Genomic DNA, 19547 nt, shown 5'->3' on the forward strand with positions numbered 1-19547 from the left:
CGTAAGATCTTCGTTTAAGGCGAGGATGGACGTGGATAATTCGGCAGGTGAAAAGGACAAATACAATTTACAATCATCAACATAGGAGGCAGATAGACAACGTTTAGGAACAGAAAGGAGGTCGTTAACATAGATTGTAAACAAAACCGGACCTAAAATAGAGCCTTGCGGAACTCCGAACTCAAGTGTGAGTACTTTAGAAACTGCGTCACCAATTCGAACGCACTGTTGTCGGTTAGAAAGGTAACTCTGAAACCAATTCAACGCACCCTGGGAAAAATCGAGATTTTGTAGCTTGGATAACAAGATGTCGTGTCGAATACTATCAAATGCTTTAGACATATCTAATAAAACCATGATGGAAACTTTCTTGTTATCCATAGCCTGGAGCAACTGATCTGTAACGTACAACAGAGCGGTTTCTGTCGAGTGAAGCTTTCTATTTCCGCTCTAATGTGCTGCCAGTTTATTACTTCTAATTAGATGCTCCATAAGTTGTCCATGTACCAACCTTTCAGTGACTTTTGAGAATATTGGTAATAATGAGATGGGGCGATAGTTGTAAGTGACATCTGGATTACCGCATTTGAGAATAGGTGTAACCTCTGCTGTTTTCCATGCACGTGCAAATGTGTTGGTAACAAAGGAGTTATTCACAATGTGGGTAATTGTTGTTAGCGTACTGGGTAAACTGTCTTTAAGAATTCTAGAAGATATCTTGTCAATTCCAGGAGCTTTGTTAGATGGTAGGCTTCTAATTACCCTGTCTACCTGATTTTCCGTGACTTGATGGAGAACGAATAATTCGGGGCTAACGTCGGTGGATATGTGTAAAGGAGTCGGCACATCCAAATTTACATTAAGTCCATGATGTAAAGATAAGTCCCTGGCTTTTTGAGCAGTATTACTGCCGACGGAAATGAAGAAATCATTTAATTCGTTAGCTAACCCAGTGGGATCCTCAGAAGCCATAAAATTATCTTGTTGTTTACGTGGTAGACACCGGTTAATGATTTTCCAAATTGAGTTAGAATTTCCATTGCTATCCAGGATCTGAGTCCTGACGTGAACTTTTTCGGCCACACGAATCTCTCTTTTCACTTCTTGACGAAAAAATCTGTATCCGTTCCAGTGGAGAGGGTCATTTGTTTTTCCCGCAAGTTTGCGCCATTGGTCGCGCGTTCTCATTAGTTGACGAATTTCTGGTGTTATAAAGGGGTTAGGTTTAGATCTAATTTTAACCCTCTTGACTGGAGCATGTTGACTTAGTACTTCCAAGAACAGTTCGTTGAATACATCAACTTGATCGTTGAAATCGTCAAATAGGCTTATTATGTGAAAAGGCGCATGTGACAAATCACGTAGGAAATTGTCGGCGCTGTAATTAGTATAGCTTCTAATAGTGACGTAACAGGGCTTGATCCTTGGCTTTTTTAACTTCAGCGAGATGTAAACAAGATTGTGATCGCTAATAGTTGACATAAGGACGTCGTTTGAAGCAATTAGTTTCTCATTCGTGGTCATCACAACATCGATTAACGATTCCCCATTCTCCGTGGCTCTGGTTGGTTTATTGATTAATTGGGTGAGGTTAAAAGTAGAGCAAAAATCGTTTAAAGCACGGGATTCTGTGTTATCTTGACCTCTTAGCCTCGTGTGCTAACTTTTTTTCCTTTCCACATTTTCACGTAATCTGCAATCTATTACGTAGAATATAAAGGGCAACGTGGAATCTGAAGTCTGTGTCACCATGGCCTAGAGAGCGATATTTTTATTAAATAATTAAAACTTCTCTGTTAGCGCTCACTTCAACAACTTAACCGTGATCTGCACTGTCCTTTGGTTTTACTTCATATAACGGTGCATGAAAAAACGAAAAACTACTGAAGGCATAAACCTGTACGATAAATTTGCTTGGTTCACGCAATAAAAAATTTAATCCCGCAACCTATCTTTGCAATAATTGGCTCGGCTCAAGAATGGCTCAAGAATGAGTTCGAAATCGAGTAAGTGCAAGAAAACAAGCCTTTTTTCAGAAAACTCCAGAAGTGATTAACATGTAACTTCTCCCTATGATATCCATATATTATCTAGGAAACAGGTAATGAGAATTTAACACTTAGTACTACAAATCTAACACCAAATTATCGTAACTAATTAACTTGGAAATGTGTATCAACTAGAGGGGAGAATTTACAATCAGATCTTAAGAGTAAAAAGGTTCAGGCAATTAAACCCACAAACCAAAGGTATAGGAAGCAATATATTCCCATCGAGCAACCTATTAACAAATTCTTTATTCAATGCGATTCTATTTACAACAATCGTTTTATTTTACTCACATTGAGCTATAACATTTCAAGTACTTTGTAACTCTCGTTGACCCAGAAAAAAAGATCGACAAAAGTTACTTTGAGTACCTATAATAATAAACTATCAAGTCCACAAAAACTATTAACGTTTTCAGGCTTCAAGCTGCTTTCACGACAGCCTTTTAGCATAAACTACTACTATGATCAGTAATGATTCAAAATATCTTTTTTCTAACCATTTCGTAACTGTCCTTTTTTAAGATTTAGCTTAAAATTAAGATCATTAAAATAAATTGGCGAGATCTCTTGTAAGCTAATGATGTAGATTAGTTTGACGCTGCTTCCAACTTTTACAGAAAGTGCTTTAAATAGCTATATTTCTAAATTGTAAGTTCAAAACCTGGTCTGTATTTCTCTACTATGGCTTGAACAGATTTTTTTTTTAACTCACTAATACTATAATTACTTTGAATATTTAGTCTGGTTAGCGTACAGCTTGGATTCTGTAACGCTTTACATAGACTGGCAACACCAGTATCAGTGATCTTATTACTCAACAGATTTAGTGTGGTTAGCTTACAGCTTGGATGCTGTAAAGCTTTACATAGACTGGCAACACCGGTATCAATGATCTTATTATGACTCAGGCCTAGTGTGGTTAGCTTACAGCTTGGATGCTGTAAAGCTTCACATAGACTGGCAACACCGATATCAGTGATCTCATTATCCCTCAGCTTTAGTGTGGTTAGCTTACAGCCTGGATGCTGTAAAGCTTCACATAGACTGGCAACACCGGTATCAGTGATCTCATTACTAAACACATTTAGTGTGGTTAGCTTACAGCTTGGATGCTGTAAAGCTTCACATAGACTAGCAACACCGGTATCAGTGATCTTATTACCCCTCAGATTTAGTGTGGTTAGCTTACAGCTTGGATGCTGTAAAGCTTCACATAGACTGGCAACACCGGTATCAGTGATCTTATTACCCCTCAGATTTAGTGTGGTTAGCTTACAGCTTGGATGCTGTAAAGCTTCACATAGACTGGCAACACCGGTATCAGGATCACTTCTGAGAGACTGTTCATCGGTATCAGTGACTGGTCCTCCTATAATCAATTGAGACACAAGAGAGTGTTCATTTATCAGTGAATTACAGACTCGTTGTATTCCAGACATTGTTAGGTGGGAATCGAAAAGCTCCAACTTCTTAACTGGGACGAACTTATCAGAACATTTGTGTTGTGCCTCTCTGGCTTCCTCTTTACTTAGTTCACTGATAATGTCCAATACAAATGATAAAGCAATGCTGTCTACATCTGATAAACCATTAAAAATCATGACGCCGTCTGAACTACTGAACGCTTGCGGATGATTCCTGATAAACGTTTTAGCGAATTCTTTGTCTTGATACTCACTCAGACACTTTGCTCTCAGAAGTGCAGTATCACTCCCTGAAACTCGACTACTGGTCAACAACTTTTCCATCAGTTCCTCTTTTCCCTCATTTGACAAAATGCCAGCCATGAATTGGAAAACCATTTCAGAGTATTTCTCGACTGGAATACAATTTTCCTTTACAAACCAATGGGCGGCTAAGAATTCTTGGACAGTGAGATGTGTGAAGCTGAAGTGTTTCGTGGTTCTGATCGAACCAGTCCTATAAGGCTGACCACAGTAAAGAAGACCACTACCTTTCAGTTTGTTGACTTCTTCCAACTCAAAACCGCCTTCTATTTCGCTTTCCTCAAAAGTTGGCTTACTTTCGCACAGAAGTTTTGCCGCTAGTTTTGATAATTTCTCTAATGTGGTTTTAATGACCGGAGGAAGGTTGAATTGTTCAGCAATTTCTTTCTGTCTGTATTCGGACTCGGAGCAGTGCTTGAGTTCAAAAATATCGATAAGTTTTGTGTAAATGTCGGTTGTTGAGACAGGAAGGTCACGAGGATTTCTTGTTTCGTTTAGAGTATACTCCATCTCGAAGCACAACAGATAACAGAGCATAGGAATATGAGCAAAACTGACTAGGTTCTCATTCTTCATGACATGTTCAAGCACAGCGCTCTTCATATTTTCGTTTTTCTTGAAGTACTTTTGAATGTATTCTTTAACCTGTTGTGAAGAAAATCCCACAATTTCTACGTACCGTCTAAAACGGATTCCTCCCAGCTTATCCGATTCATCAGGCCGCGAGGTTACAACAACGACAGAACCTTTCAGTATCTCTCCCTTGATGAGTTTTGAACATAATGCGGCCACCGGCATTTCAGATCTAGCGTCATTCTGATATTTTATCCCCGAGTTTCCAGTGATGTAATCTTGCTGAGAATACTCATCATAGCCGTCAAGGATAATCAAAACTTCTTCGGGATGGCTTACAATATACTCAAATGTAACATCATCTAGTATTGAAGAAAAGTTTAAGATTTCGCGTAAGGTCACACGCTTTTCCTCAAGCAAATTCAATTGACGGAAAGTAAGCAAATAAGCAAATTTGAAATTTGGAATTTTAATGTTTTCTCTTGCTCGGAATAATTTTTTGTTGGCCCAATCGCGAATCACCTTTTGGCAAAACAGAGATTTCCCAATCCCTGCTTTTCCAACGACAAGAATAGAATTAGGATTCTCCTGATCATTACTCGGGCCAAGAAATATTTCATCGCAGTGCTTAACTGGAGTACCGCTGACTTTTCCGTAACGCTTAAGCTCTTCACTCCTTGAATATGTCTCGTCATTCCTGGTGAGGCCTTTTCTTCCACGTTGTATGAGAAGATTAGTGAATATTTCATCTGTTTTTGCGTTGGAAATGTTGTGAAAGGCCAGCAGTTTGGGTTGGAACTCCGTTTGGTCTGTAATGGAAGTCTTTAAGGCTGTAGTGTAAGCAGTTATGGCTGAAGGATAAGAAAGAGAAAATATTTAATAAATAACAAGAACGCGAGGAGGACAGTTTGTCTACTTTACTGAATTCTTACTCCACAGGGTTGAACTTTTAAAGCTGTTGTGTAGGGACTTACGGCTAAACAAAAGGGGAAGGAAAATATCTTATTAATTATGTGAACACGAGTAAATGCAGTTTAAATACTTTCTTTCGAGTTCAGCACAGGGAGATTAACTAGCAAAGAGCCGAGTGCTTGAAAAGTGTCTATTGTGTCGATCGGTTGAGAAATCCACCCCTATCCAAAGGATAGAAAAGGTTGTTTCGTTAAAGCGTTATTCCTCCCTTAAAAATCAAGTATATCATAGGGTAAACAAACCCTTTCGGGCGGCTAGTATATCGGCTGACAATGTCCACTACTGAGCGACTGTCTGAAAAGTGAATATATGCAGGGGTAATCGGATAGAGCCGAGTAAAATTAAGGATTAATTTCACGGGTGCTTTCAGAAATCTAATAAGAAGATCAATAACGCACGCTGTTACATGTAAGCACGTTCGTGGAAAGCCATTTCAGTTTTCACTTAGTTTTATTTTTGTACAACAACGTCAAAGAAATGAAAGCAATCCTGTTGAAAAACATTTGCCAGCAATGATATCAAAAGTTTTAGGCAAAGGTAACCTATTTTAACGTTTTCTAAATTTTGGCACTTGCCTGGGGCAAGTACCAAAATTAATTTAAAAATGCCTTCTGTCTCAGCCAATCGGCATTTGGTAACTTTCCCCTCAGTCTATCTTACAAGGCCTAGAAGCGAAGTTTCGAGGGAAAATATAACATCATTAGGACAGTCTCCGAGCCACGAACATTATCAGTCAGCAAACCAGAAAACAGTTTATTTATTTTGTAGCTCTTAATTTTCATATCGCGCGAAAACCGCTTTTTAAAAAGCTAGAGTTGATCTGACTGCGGATGAGTATATGCGACCAACATTTTAATACCACTATCACTGGACTCAACAAAACGAGTGTGTTTTTCTTGTGTGCAAAAAAAGAGAAAAAAAAAAACAGAGATGAAAAGAGAAAACTTTGGAGAAGGCTTTTTTTCCACTAGCTTTGTTTCTCTCTGACGGAAACAATCAGAGGACAAATATCCACGCAGACGGGAGTTATTGCCTGATAACTTAGGTATCCAATAAAATAACACGAGAATTAATGGGAGGTTGCAATTCGTAATAATTGTTAACAAATGTCTCCCTCCCCCTTTCGCTTGATAAGGTTTGTAACAACAACAATGGATTTCGTGAAAAATTTATCCTTGAGAGGGGAGTGGAGTCTTGTCAGAATAGGTTGACAAGGGTTGCGTGACGTATCATTAAGGACGCTTGACCGGTCCTGTAAAGTCGCTTACAGCCATGAAAGATGGAAAAACCTACATTTCTCAAACTCCATCACACTTAACACCCCTCGTAACTAATTTCAGAAATAGATATTTTCGTCAATTTTGCAAAACCAGATTTTCCTAATTCTGAATCTCTGGTAAGAAGCACTCCCTTGAGTTTAAATATAAGTCAGTGAGGATCTCTCAAGTGCACGATATCTCTGACCTGGTTTACGCTTAAGCAGATTTCTTTTTCTGATTCGTGACCAATCCGGGACCTTTAGGGAATGGGATACCCTTAACCTAAAAGACCAATTTGTAATTAGAACAGCGTTCCGACTTAGCCGCTACTTTGGAGATCAAGAAGGCCGCCGAGGTGCCGTTAAGAGGAGATTCCTGAATCTGAATACTTTAAAACCATTTTTGAAGTTTTGAAGTTTATCTAACTTCATGGGAAAGTCTAAATCTGCAATTGGCAACAAAATTGTCATCATATTAGTCTTTCTATTGCCCTGGTTAAGTTAACCTATTTGCCTGAATAGTCCCGGGCCCTCAGAGAAATATTTACATCATCAAACGACAGATATTGAAACAGATGCTGTGACAATTGGTTCCGTTCTCATCTAGTTTGGGAGTACAGTCGAGGTGAAAAATCTGATTAAAAACCGTTTCAAGGCGGAGCGCTGCTACATTCAGCGATGTGCGTAATGAATTCGAATTCCTTAGCGACAGAGGCCTCCCCTCCCCCTCCCCCTTGAATAGATCAGAGGATGTTTCAGTTTTTTTAATTACTTCTCTGAAACCTTGCAACCAGCTGGTTTTTTTTTAAGTACGAGGAGAGTGGAGGTAGAGTTGAAAAGATCGAGAAGTAATTTGTATGGATTCCCAGGAAAGAACTAGGCAGGAGACATTACCTAGAAGAATGTTAAAGGAGTGCTAAAAATGGATATCATAGGCATAGTTGGCAAAGGAGGAACTATGCATGTGGAACTAACGATAGGGTTGTAGAATTTTTAGGGAAGATCAACTAATGTGACTTGCAGGTAGCCTATAAGTTCAGAAAACGTTTGGTATAGATTTGGCCTACAATGAGGTGGTACATAGTTGAAAAAAAGTTTACTGTAAAAATGTATGCCAGAATATTAAATCAGGACTTCAAGTTCACAATATGGGCCTAAGCGTGTTCGAAAAAGTTTGGAAAATCATTGTCTTTTCTATTACAAGTGCTGCGGTAGGAGTATTAAACCTATTGTAACAAAGTTTCTCAATTCTTTGTTTTACGAAAAGCAGTGTTACTCCTGGATTTAAAACCCAACTATTTATTTATTTATTTCATTTGCAACTATTCTACTCAAAGTTAAGGTACAGTACATACCACTCTTTGTCTTAAATGTTCTGACGTCTGGCTCACTGTCTCCTTGTTTGTTGACAGCAAAGAGCTTCATTTCGTACTCTGCGTCATACTCGAGACCAGTTATCTCGTAGTGAGTTTCCACAATGTTTCCCCGTTGAACCAGTTCTGTGGATTGTGTCATGGGTTGTTTCGTCCATTCCAGACGGTATTTAATGCTGCAATTACTGCTATTAGCCTCTACTTCTGACCAGGTCACAGTGAAATCTTTGTCAACTTCACTTTCTACATTTGTGATGATGGGTTTCTCAGGTAAACCTGTTCAAAATAATAATTCTTTTGAGTTTTGTCTGTGATGAAAGTGAAATACTTACTGTAACTAGATTCATCGCTGTGTGTAATGAATTTAAATTCCCTACCAACACACCCCCCCTTAAATAAACAAGTGGGTTTTTTAGTTTTTTCAATTACTTCTCTGACATTTGGCAACTTCCTGATTTTCTTTTAAGTAGAGGAGAGAGGGGGGGTGGGGTAGCAAAAACGGAGAAGTAATTCTTACCCCCCCTTACAAATTCACTGAAAAGGTAAAGAGTTGTAAAAAAAGTACTCAATAAACATCTATCCCAAAATATTAAATCATGACATAAAGTTCACAAAGTTATATCTAAACTCAACATGTTACTTCAAAGTAAGACAACAAGTATAATGATTGGTACTGAAATGTACAAGTATAGTAAAGCAAGTACAAGTATAGAAAATAGCACAGATGGTTTGGGTACGTGTTGAGTAAATTGATGGGATGTTTGTTTTTCACAATCCTTGGGCACGCGCTCAATTGCAATAGCAAAAGCGCGCGAGAAAACTGTGTTCAGCCACCTTAACATCACCAAGGAAAGTAGGCGGTGAAAAATTACGTACTAGTTTGTGCAAACCTTTCAAAGTGGCAAAATGTGATGAAATGAAGTCTGTTCAATGGAAAGGGCTGCTAAGCCTAATCTACAAATTAATTAAAGTCTGAGACAGTAGGAAGGAAACAATTCTAAAAGTCTGACGCATTCTATGATTCACTAATCATTATATAACTACTGTATGTAGTGAGCAATAAATATCACCAAGGCTACAAGTATTTCAATCATGAGAACACGAGGAACTTACCTTGAGCATGTAATTCATTGGCACCTAAATTATTAAAGAAACAAAAACAATGTTGTCAGTTTAACCCATTAACTCCCACAAGTGACCAAGAAAGAATTTCTCCTTACAATATAAATACAATATCAAGCAGACAAGTAATGAGAATTAAGAAATATATCAACAAGGGGATTGTTGGTTGACCCAACACAAAGTTTTTCAAAGTAACATCATAAGAATTATGTGGCAGACAGCGAAGACAATAATTACTAACGAAATCATAGGAGTGAAAATGTTAAACCAATTTCTTTTTAAGACATTCACTTAAAATGGTCTCAAACCAACGTGAAATCAATTCCACATTCCAAGAAAAAGGTTAAAAAAACATAAATATGTGAGCTGGCATCCATCACTTTCCTTCCCATTCCAAAAAGTTCGAACATCAAAATACAGTTGTACAGTTTAATCCTTTAAAAAATGTCATGAGTGACCAAGACCGAATTATTTTCTTCTTACAATATCAACCAGACAGGTGATGAGAACAAAAATAAATATCAATAAGGGATTAAAAATTGTTCTCCTACCAATTTATTTAAAGAAACATCATAAGAATCAATGGCAGACGGTAGGGAGAATTTCTAATGAGATCAGGGGAGTAAAACGTGTGAAAACAATTTGATGTGTTGCAAATTGGCCCTGGAATAATTATATTTCAAATCACATCAAATCTCTTTTGTAGATGTCATTAGCCTCTGTCAGTTCTCCATTTTTTGGCTGTTATATAAACCAAACTAACTACAGAATACAGGTTTTCTCCTCACTCACAGAATGAACTGTTATCCATTGTTACATCCCTCAATGTAACCAAAAGTTTCTCCCTAACACTTACAGTAACCATTTAAATCCTTTGAGAGGTCTGCATCTATTTTTTCATTACACTAATACTGTTGAGTCATTCATAAAGATGACGGGAATAGAGGAAATTATTGCCAAACTAGGAAGCTTTGATTATTGAATGAATTCTCCTTGTCAGTTCCCAAGTAAATGTATAGAGAAAAGTATGGAGAATATGAATACAGACTTCAGGGTGCAAAGGTTTAAAGAAACCATGTTCAACTTATGGGAATCAAAATTAGTGTAACTTGATTGATTTCCTATTTTGTAAACTGATACTGAATGACTCATTCTTATTGCAATCCATAAGTTTATGCTGTGGGAACTTAGATCTAAATCACATCTATCCTTTAAAAAAAAAGATTGAGACAGAAATACCTGCATTATAGTGAGGCCAATCTTGGAATATGACTGGATCACTCAAAATGTTGGCCACAACAGATGCTGCCATCACACAAGCAATTTGTTTCCATTTCTCACTTGAAGACTCCCTTTCATTTGCAAAGTCTTTGACGCCCTTGACTACCACCCATTCTGTCTTAAAATCATAGGCTGCTGCAAACACTCCTGAAAAAAAAAAAATTCATGAATGTCTCTTAACACTGACATGTCTCTTAACCATTATAAGCTTATTTCTTTGCATCCTTGTGATTATTATTGTTCAATTGAAGTTCACACAGATTCATACTCTAGCTTCTGGTAAACATCCACATCACAGAAAGAGGTTTGTGTAAGTCCCTACATGTACAACCAATGTTCACAAGAAAACTTGTACACCAAGACCGTTAAATTAATTTTCAGTTTACATTTCTCAAGAGACAAAATGTTATCAATTAGATTTAACTCTCTCACTCCCTAGATCTAATTATCCTATAATGTTGGTTGAGAGAATTGGGTTTTGGATCCACTAATAATCCCTTTCTTGATATTTTTTCTATTCGATCTTATTACTTGTCTGCTTGATATCATATTGATATTGGAAGGAGAAACTCTTTCACAATTCATGACATCCTGAAGGGGCAAATCAATTGTAAATTAATTAATTTGTCACCTTCACCCTTACAAAAACATCTTCCTACCAAACCCTAGCCTAAAACAAAATCAAATTTGCATATACAATTCCTGCAAGGTTTCTTGAGCCAGCTGAGACAATTCTAGCACAGCTTCTCTAAAAACACTTGCTACAAGTGCAAATACTGTACCTTTGACTCATACATCATCACAATTAGCATGATTCTCACCTCCACCTTCCATTTCAACTGCAATTGCTTCAGGATGTTGACCAATCATGTCCTTGTTTGCCTCTGAGATACTCAGAAACACTCCATCACAGTGCACTTTGGCATTATATTCATCAGCATTTTGTAAAGGTGTCTTCCACCCATCAGCCACATGTTTGATCAGGTTACCAATATCTCTGCTCGGGGGAGTTTTGTGTGCAGCTGTTATCAGCTTTGCTGAAACAACCACATCTCCTAGCTTAGCCTCTCTGCTGTTCAAACCACTGCAGGCACCAACAGAAATAATAGCCCTGGGTCTCAAGAGTGAGATGGCATCTTTTGTCGCAGACAAAGAGCCCCCAGGAACATCAGAACCTTTGGAGCACCTCATCAATGCGATTTTCATTTTCTTTCCTTCATCACCCATGCACCCAAAGTACACATAGCCAATACTGTTGTGGTAACTCTTAAAGGGTTCCTTCAGGTAGGTAAAACAGCTTAAGAACTCACAGTCCTCCACTGTTAATAACAGAATATCAATAGGGAGTTTGACATATTTGCTCCAATCAGAAGAGGTGACTGGAAGATCACTCATCAGTGGAAGTGTAACACTGAGCTTTGGTGGGCTGGCTTTACTATTCTGTGCTGATCTATTCTCTCCTGACACTAGTACTGTCTCTGAAAACAAAGAATGGAGTTTTAATATTTTTTCCATTCATTCATCACAAGTTATTAGATGATCCACATGAAATCAAAGACAATGTAGAAACAGAATAGAAAACCAGTTATCAATAATATACATGTATCAATGAGTCCTTGGCCATGCGTAAAACAGTTTATTATATTCATACCGAGATTTACGCACCAAAAGGCATCGAGATTAAAATAGTCTCTTCGTGCTGGAAGAGCCAGCTGATTGGTCACATCATTTTTTTTTCACTAGTGAAAAAAGACGTATCGACGCTCTGATTGGCTATATCATTATTTTCACTAGTGAACAAAACTGTGTTGCTCGCTTGCCGCTCCTCTTGACTGACAAATAGCACATTTCTAAGAGCTTAGGTGCATTTTTCTTTAGAAAGATGGCTTCAAATCAGACTAACCGTTTCCAGAGCCTAGATTCATCAGTAGAAGAGTTCATACACGGTAACGAAAATGAAAACACCAAGAAAAAGACCAAACATGATGTCCATCTGTTCCACGAATTTCTTGTTTTAAAAGGTAAAACGAGACAAATGGACCGAGATAAGTCTCGGATTTTCACTTCTTTATTTCAAAATTTTGAACCTCTATAGAACTATTTCAACATAAATTATTTTCTGGATGTCTTAATTTATTCTACCTAGTTCTGCCTTTTAACGGCATTTTCGCTTAATAATTTAGATGTAAAGATGTAAAGAAGTATTTTACAAGGAAACGATTTCAGTGCAACTCCTGAAAGGCGGCTTGACCGCGCGTTACTTTCCTTTGAAAGAAAGTAAAGATACATATAATTCTTAACCCCCCCTTGCAAATTCACTGGAAAGGTACAACGTTGGAAAAAATTTACTCAATAAACATATATCCCAAAATATTTAATCATGACATAAAGTTCACAAAGTTATATCTAAACTCAACATCTTACTTCAAAGTAAGACAACAAGTATAATGATTGGTACTGAAATGTACAAGTATAGTAAAGCAAATAATTTGGGTGTAATCTCTGAATCAAAATACTCAGACAAAAGATTTTTAATTCTATGCCATGATCATTGAGGTGTTTTGCTTTCAGAGGCATACATTTTCAAAATGGTTGGCTGGTAATCAATACCAACAAAGAGATTCAACTACTGTAATTGATGCAACAAGAAACATCAATAAAAGATTGATAAACTACTCTCTCCAGCATCAAAAATTAGACACAAGTCTAATCAGGAGAAATTTGATGATAGTTAGGGGTTAAAAAGTTTAAATGCAGAGGCTCTCAAAATCACATGTCAGATCATTTCTTTTCGCTGACTGTTGACATGCATGCCCACTACCATTCATTCAAATTGTTTAACATTTTATGTTGCTTCGATTCTTCCAACGCTCATTTAAAAACAAAAAAACCCTCAAAACTCTGTTCTCTCGGTGTGCAATAATCATGTTGGCATTTTTTTCAGACAGATTACATGGTTTCCATTAGAAAGCATCCATGTGTTACAATAAACAAAGAGTTCTGAAATGAAGTGGCAAATGTTAAATCCAATGAAATTAATTAGGTACACACCAGTCTTTGTCATAAATGTTGAGACCTCTGGCTCACTTTCTCCATGTCTGTTGAAGGCAAAGAGTTTCACTTCATACTCTGAGTTATACTCAAGATTGGTAATTTTGAAGTGAGTTTCATCAGTGTTTCCTTGTTGACAAAGTTTGCTGGCTCCTGTCAACGGTTTCTTCCTCCATTCCAGACGGTATTTAGGGCTGATATCGGTGCAGTTTGTATTTGATGCTGACCAAGTTAGAGTGAACTCTACATCCACCTCACCTTCCTCTTTTTGGATGGTTGGTTTGTCAGGTAAACCTTTGAAAATTATTGAATCAGGATTTTTAATTCCTGACAGATGCAACTGTTACTAACAGTAGATCTTTCAGGTAATTAACCATATCTCTAAAACATTGAGTGTTCATCTTGTATAATGATCTCTTTCACAAATGATATCAATGGAAAACTATCCATTAGAATTATGACATTATGACTGAACAAGTTTAAATAAATGTACATGACTGTACATACCAATCTTTGTCTTAAATGTTCTGACATCTGGCTCACTCTCTCCTTGTCTATTGACAGCAAACAGCTTCACTTCGTACTCTGCGTCATACTCGAGACCAGTTATCTCGTAGTGAGTTTCCACAATGTTTCCCCGTTGAACCAGTTCTGTGGATTGTGTCATGGGTTGTTTCATCCATTCCAGACGGTATTTAATGCTGCAATTACTGCTGTTAGCCTCTACTTCTGACCAGGTCACAGTGAAATCTTTGTCAACTTCACTTTCTACATTTGTGATGGTGGGTTTCTCTGGTAAACCTGTTCAAAATAATTATTCTTTTGAATCTTGTCTCTGATAAAAGTAAAATACTTACTGTAAGTAGATTCATTGCTGTGTGTAATGAATTTAAATTCCCTAGCAAAACACCCCCCTTAAATAAACAAGTGGATTTCTTAATTCTTTCAATCACTTATCTGACTTTTTGCAACCTCCAGGTTGGTAGTTACTAAAACATGGAACCACCCAAAACCATCCAAAACCACCCAAAACCACCCAAAACCATCCAAAGCCACCCAAAAGCCACCCTAAACGAAAAAGGTGGTTTTTGGGTGTTTCCTGTTTTAGTAACTACCCCTCTAGGTTTTCTTTTAAGTAGGGGAGAGAGGGGGGTAGGGCTGCAGAAACGGAGAAGTAATTCTTACCCCCCCTAGCAAATTCACTGAAAAGGTATAAGGTTGGAAAAATTGTATTCAGTAAACATAAAAATAAACTCGAGTCGGCATCATGTTTTCGTGCCACTTTGTGGCACTCTTTAGACAACAAAATTCATCTCAGAGGTGGAAACACAGGTAGGTGAGATTTTTTTTTTCAATTCAACTGCCAGTTGATGTCAAAATTGTCACATAACCTGTACCTCTCTCTTATTCGCAGTGGCGCGTGTTTAAGGCAAAATCAATAGATTACCCGCTGGTTAACGGCCAGAAATTACGGTAATTGACACAACAAGAAACATCAATCAAAGATTGATAAAATACTCATTTCAGCTGACGTTTCGACCGTTAGCCCTTCGTCATTTTTCTTTTTCAACCGTTTTTGCACTGAAAGTTATTTTTCAGTTTGTCACCTACTTTAATTGCCTTTGCCGCCATGACCGTAAATATGCAACCTTTAGGCTGGGCTCAGCGCAAAATTCCAACTTCTTCCCAATGATATATTGATTCAAACTAACTAACTAGCTAGAATAGGTTGGAGGAGTATGGAAATATAAAAATATGTTGCGGTTTCGGCGCACTTTTAGTACAGACAGTCAACTTATGCACAGTTTCAAAAATTCCACCCAACATTGCACAAAAAGCGGACTCAATTTTTTACGAAATTTACGCCTTTAACCCATGGTAGACGCCTCAATTGAACACTTTGAAGCTTTTTCATACTTGATGATACCATAAAACAGCATTCAGGAGGGAAAAATCTCCACACCCATCTACAAAAATATTGCCGCTCAAAGCTGATTCATCGCTGTAAGCGGCCTACTGTTTTGTTTACCATGCAGAAAGAAGAAAAGAAATCACTAAAAGGCAAGATGGATATGTCAAATGGTCATGTTAATCCAAAATATTTCACATTATCCATTTAGAGAGTGTCCTTATTAACATTACTTTGAGGTGTGGTAATTTTAAATTGGATAATGTATCCTCTAATTTTGTAGATAATTAATTTATTCATAAGACCCATCTGCTTTTTTTATACCCAAAAGTTCCAATGAAATCGCCAGAAAATAATATATTCACGGAAACACACCAGATAAGCCAAGTGGATAATTATTTTCATCAATTTTTCAAGACTTGATAAACTGAAAGGAAACTAATGTCCATAATGTTCGCGTAGTCCAACAATTCCGCCCAAGTTTGAACAAAAAGTTATTTCTTACGTCTCCAAACTTCTCCCATCGGGAATTACATAAGACATATATGTATGTGCAGGCGGTCATTATCTTCAACCCTGATGATGGCAAACAACCGAAAACCTTTGGTTCAAACATTTTAATTTTTTCTAATCAAGTCAACTTCACGAAAACATGGGAACTTCATTTACAAGGAAAGACTACCAGGACGTCTCCTGAAGCACTCGAGATCATAGGGAGGAAAGAAAAACTGAAACTATTGGGTGTTACTTTTGAGCAAGTGCCAGTTAATTGGGACACTAATATTGATTATTTACTTAGTAAGCCTAGCAGCAGGTTGTACATTTTAAGAATATGTAAATGTTATAGCTACTCTAATGAGAATTTAGACTTACTTTTTCAAAGTTTGATCCTTTGAGTTTTTACATATGCTATTAAGGTCTGGGGGTGTGCTTTTCAAAGTAAATATTTAAGTAGAATTGATAGGCTCTTTACCAGGTGTTACAAGGTGGGTTACTGTTTAAAGCAGCACAGTATCTTGGATATCCGTGGTAATAGAGATATGAAACTCATTGTTGTTAACATCATTAGGACAGTCTCCGAGCCACGAACATTATCAGTCAGCAAACCAGAAAAGAGTTTATTTATTTTGTAACTCTTAATTTTAATATCACGCGAAAACCGCTCTTTAAAAAGCCAGGGTTGATCTGACGGCGGATGAGTATACGCGACCAGCTTTTTAATACCACTATCACTGGACTCAACAAAACGACTTTGTTTTTGTTGCGTGTGAAAAAGAGGAAATAGAGATGATAAGAGAAAACTTTAGAGCAGGCTTTTTTTCCCACTAGCTTTGTTTCTTTCTGACGGAAACAATCAGAGGACAAATATCCACGCAGACGGGAGTTATTGCCTGATAACTCAGGTATCCAATAAAATCGAACGAGAATTAATGGTAGGTTGTAATTCGTAATAATTGTTAACAAATCTTTCCCTCACCCTTTCGCTTGATAAGGTTGGTAACAACAACAATGAATTTCATGAAAAAGTTATCCTTGAGAGGGGAGTGGAGTGTTGTCAGAATAGCTTGACAAGGGTTGCGTGACGTATCATTAAGGACGCTTGACTGGTCCTGTTAAGTCGCTTACAGCCATGAAAGATGGAAAAATCTACATTTCTCAAACTCCATCACACTTAAGACCCCTCGTACCTAATTTCAGAAATAGATATTTCCGTCAATTTTGCAAAACCAGATTTTCCTAATTCTGAATCGCTTTTAAGAAGCACTCCCTTGAGTTTAAATATAAGTCAGTGAGGATCTCTCGAGTGCACGATAGCTCTGACCTGGTTTACGCTTAAGCAGATTTCTTTTTCTGATTCGTGACCAATCCGGGACCTTTAGGTAATGGATACACTTAACCTAAACCACCAATTTGTAATTAGAACAGCGTTCCAACTTAGCCGCTACTTTAAGGGTCAAGAAGGCCGCCGAGGGAGTTAAGAGAAGATTTGGAATCTGAATACTTTAAAACGGTTTTTTAAGTTTTGAAGTTTACGTAACTTCATTGGAAAGTCTAAATCTGCAATTGGCAACAAAATTGTCAGCATATTAGTCTTTCTATTGCCCTGGTTAACTTAACCTATTTGCCTGAATAGTCCCAGACTCTTAGAGAAATATTTAAATCACTAAACGACCGATGTTGAAACAGATGATGTGACAATTTGTTCCATTCTCATCTAGTTTGGGAGTACAGTCGAGGTGAAAAATCTGGTTGAAAACCGTTTCAAGGCAGAGCGTTGCTACATTCAGCGATGTGCGTGATGAATTCGAATTCCTTAGCGACAGAGGCCTCCCATCGCTCTTCCCCTTGAATAGACCAGAGGATGTTTTAGTTTTTTTAATTACTTCTCTGAAACCTTGCAACCTGCTGGTTTTTTTTTAAGTACGAGGAGAGTGGAGGTGGAGTTGAAAAGATCGAGAAGTAATTTGTATGGATTCCCAGGGAAGAACTAGGCAGGAGACATTACCCAAAGGAATGTTGAAGGAGTGCTAAAAATAGATATCATATGCATAGTTGGCAGAAGAGGAACTTTGCATGTGGAACTACCGATAGGGTTGTAAACTTTTTAGGGGAGATCAACTAATGTGACTTGCAGGTAGCCTATAAGTTCAGGAAACGTTTGGTATAGATTTGGCCTACAATGAGGTGGTACATAGTTGAAAAAATGTTTACAGTAAACATATATGCCAGAATATTAAATCATGACTAGAAGTTCACAATATGGGCCTCAGCGTGTTTGAAAAAGTTTGGCAAATCATTGTCTTTTCTTTTACAAGTGCTGCGGTATGAGTATTAAACCTATTGTCACAAAGTTTCTCAATTCTTTGTCTTACGAAAAGCAGTGTTACTCCTCAGTGGATATAGGACCCAACTATATTTGTTTATTTCATTTGCAACTACTCTACTCAAAGTTAAGGTACAGTACATACCACTCTTTGTCTTAAATGTTCTGACATCTGGCTCACTGTCTCCTTGTTTGTTGACAGCAAACAGCTTCATTTCGTACTCTGCGTCATACTCGAGACCAGTTATCTTGTAGTGAGTTTCCACAATGTTTCCCCGTTGAACCAGTACTGTAAATTGTGTCATGGGTTGTTTCGTCCATTCCAGACGGTATTTAATGCTGCAATTACTGCTGTTAGCCTCTACTTCTGACCAAGTCACAGTGAAATCTATGTCAACTTCACTTTCTACAGTTGTGATGATTGGTTTCTCAGGTAAACCTGTTCAAAATAATAATTCTCTTCAATTTTGTCTCCGATGAAAGTAAAATACTTACTGTAAGTAGATTAATTGCTGTTGTAGTGTATTACCCATTGGCGCATGCGTGCGAGAGTTGTTGTTAGAACACGTTGTCCACCATTAAACTGTTAAGTTAATGTGCGTTGGTTTAATCCGAGTGTTATTGGTTAGATCCGAACCATCCGGGCGGGATACTACAACTGGCGACGAGGATAACCACTGATTGAAGGATCTATATTGTAGTTTGAGAATGGCTGCCGCAATTATCACTGATTTAGGTGGAATATCTAGCTTCGATCCTCACGGGAATCCTACAACTGTTGGAGCACGATGGAAGAAATGGAAGCGATCATTTGAATTACTCATCGTTGGAAAAGGAGTAAAAAACGCAGCGCAAAAGAAAGCTCTTCTTCTTCACTGTGGAGGTCCACAAATGTAAGATGTTTACTACACGTTTCCAGAAGCTCGAGAACCTGGCGAAGGTGAAACTGTTTACACAGTAGCGATGGAACAACTCGATCAATACTTCACGCCCCAAGTCAATGTCCCCTACGAGAGACATCTGTTTCGAACTATGGCTCAGTTCCCTACTGAAAGCGTCGATCAGTTTATCACAAGGCTTCGTGAAAGGGCAGAATACTGTGAATTCGGTGATGCCAAGGATGAAAATATTCGTGATCAGATAATCGAAAAATGTATGTCTAGTCGTTTGCGAAGGAAACTTCTGGAGAAAGGAAGAGGACTGACCTTAGAGCAACTACAAAATACTGCAAGGTCTATGGAAGCCAGCGACAGACAAGCAGAAGCTATTGAGAACCCAAATGAAGGATTGACAAAAGGACTAAATTCCGTCCAAGAGAAAACTGAAGGGAAGAGATGCTACAGATGTGACATGTCAGGACACACTCAGGATGACAAGCGATGTCCCGCAAGAAACAAAGAATGCCG

General features: G+C 37.8%; 1 protein-coding gene across 1 annotated transcript in view; it reads right to left on the reverse strand.

Moving 5' to 3' along the window:
• Window positions 1-2277: 2277 nt before the first annotated feature.
• Window positions 2278-19547, reverse strand: part of LOC148726425 (uncharacterized) — a 36426-nt gene continuing 19156 nt past the window's right edge. Inside the window, exons 7-12 of the mRNA XM_088727324.1 lie at window positions 18287-18580; window positions 11179-11835; window positions 10316-10504; window positions 9068-9091; window positions 7937-8230; window positions 2278-5202 (exon numbers count right to left, since the gene is read on the reverse strand). Of these exons, the coding sequence (XP_088583450.1) occupies window positions 2693-5202; window positions 7937-8230; window positions 9068-9091; window positions 10316-10504; window positions 11179-11835; window positions 18287-18580 (3968 nt within the window). The 3' untranslated portion in view covers window positions 2278-2692. The remainder of the gene's footprint in view (window positions 5203-7936; window positions 8231-9067; window positions 9092-10315; window positions 10505-11178; window positions 11836-18286; window positions 18581-19547) is intronic.

The sequence above is a fragment of the Stylophora pistillata genome, chromosome 7 (assembly GCF_964205215.1).
Source record: "Stylophora pistillata chromosome 7, jaStyPist1.2, whole genome shotgun sequence".
Classification (NCBI taxonomy): Eukaryota; Metazoa; Cnidaria; class Anthozoa; order Scleractinia; family Pocilloporidae; genus Stylophora; species Stylophora pistillata.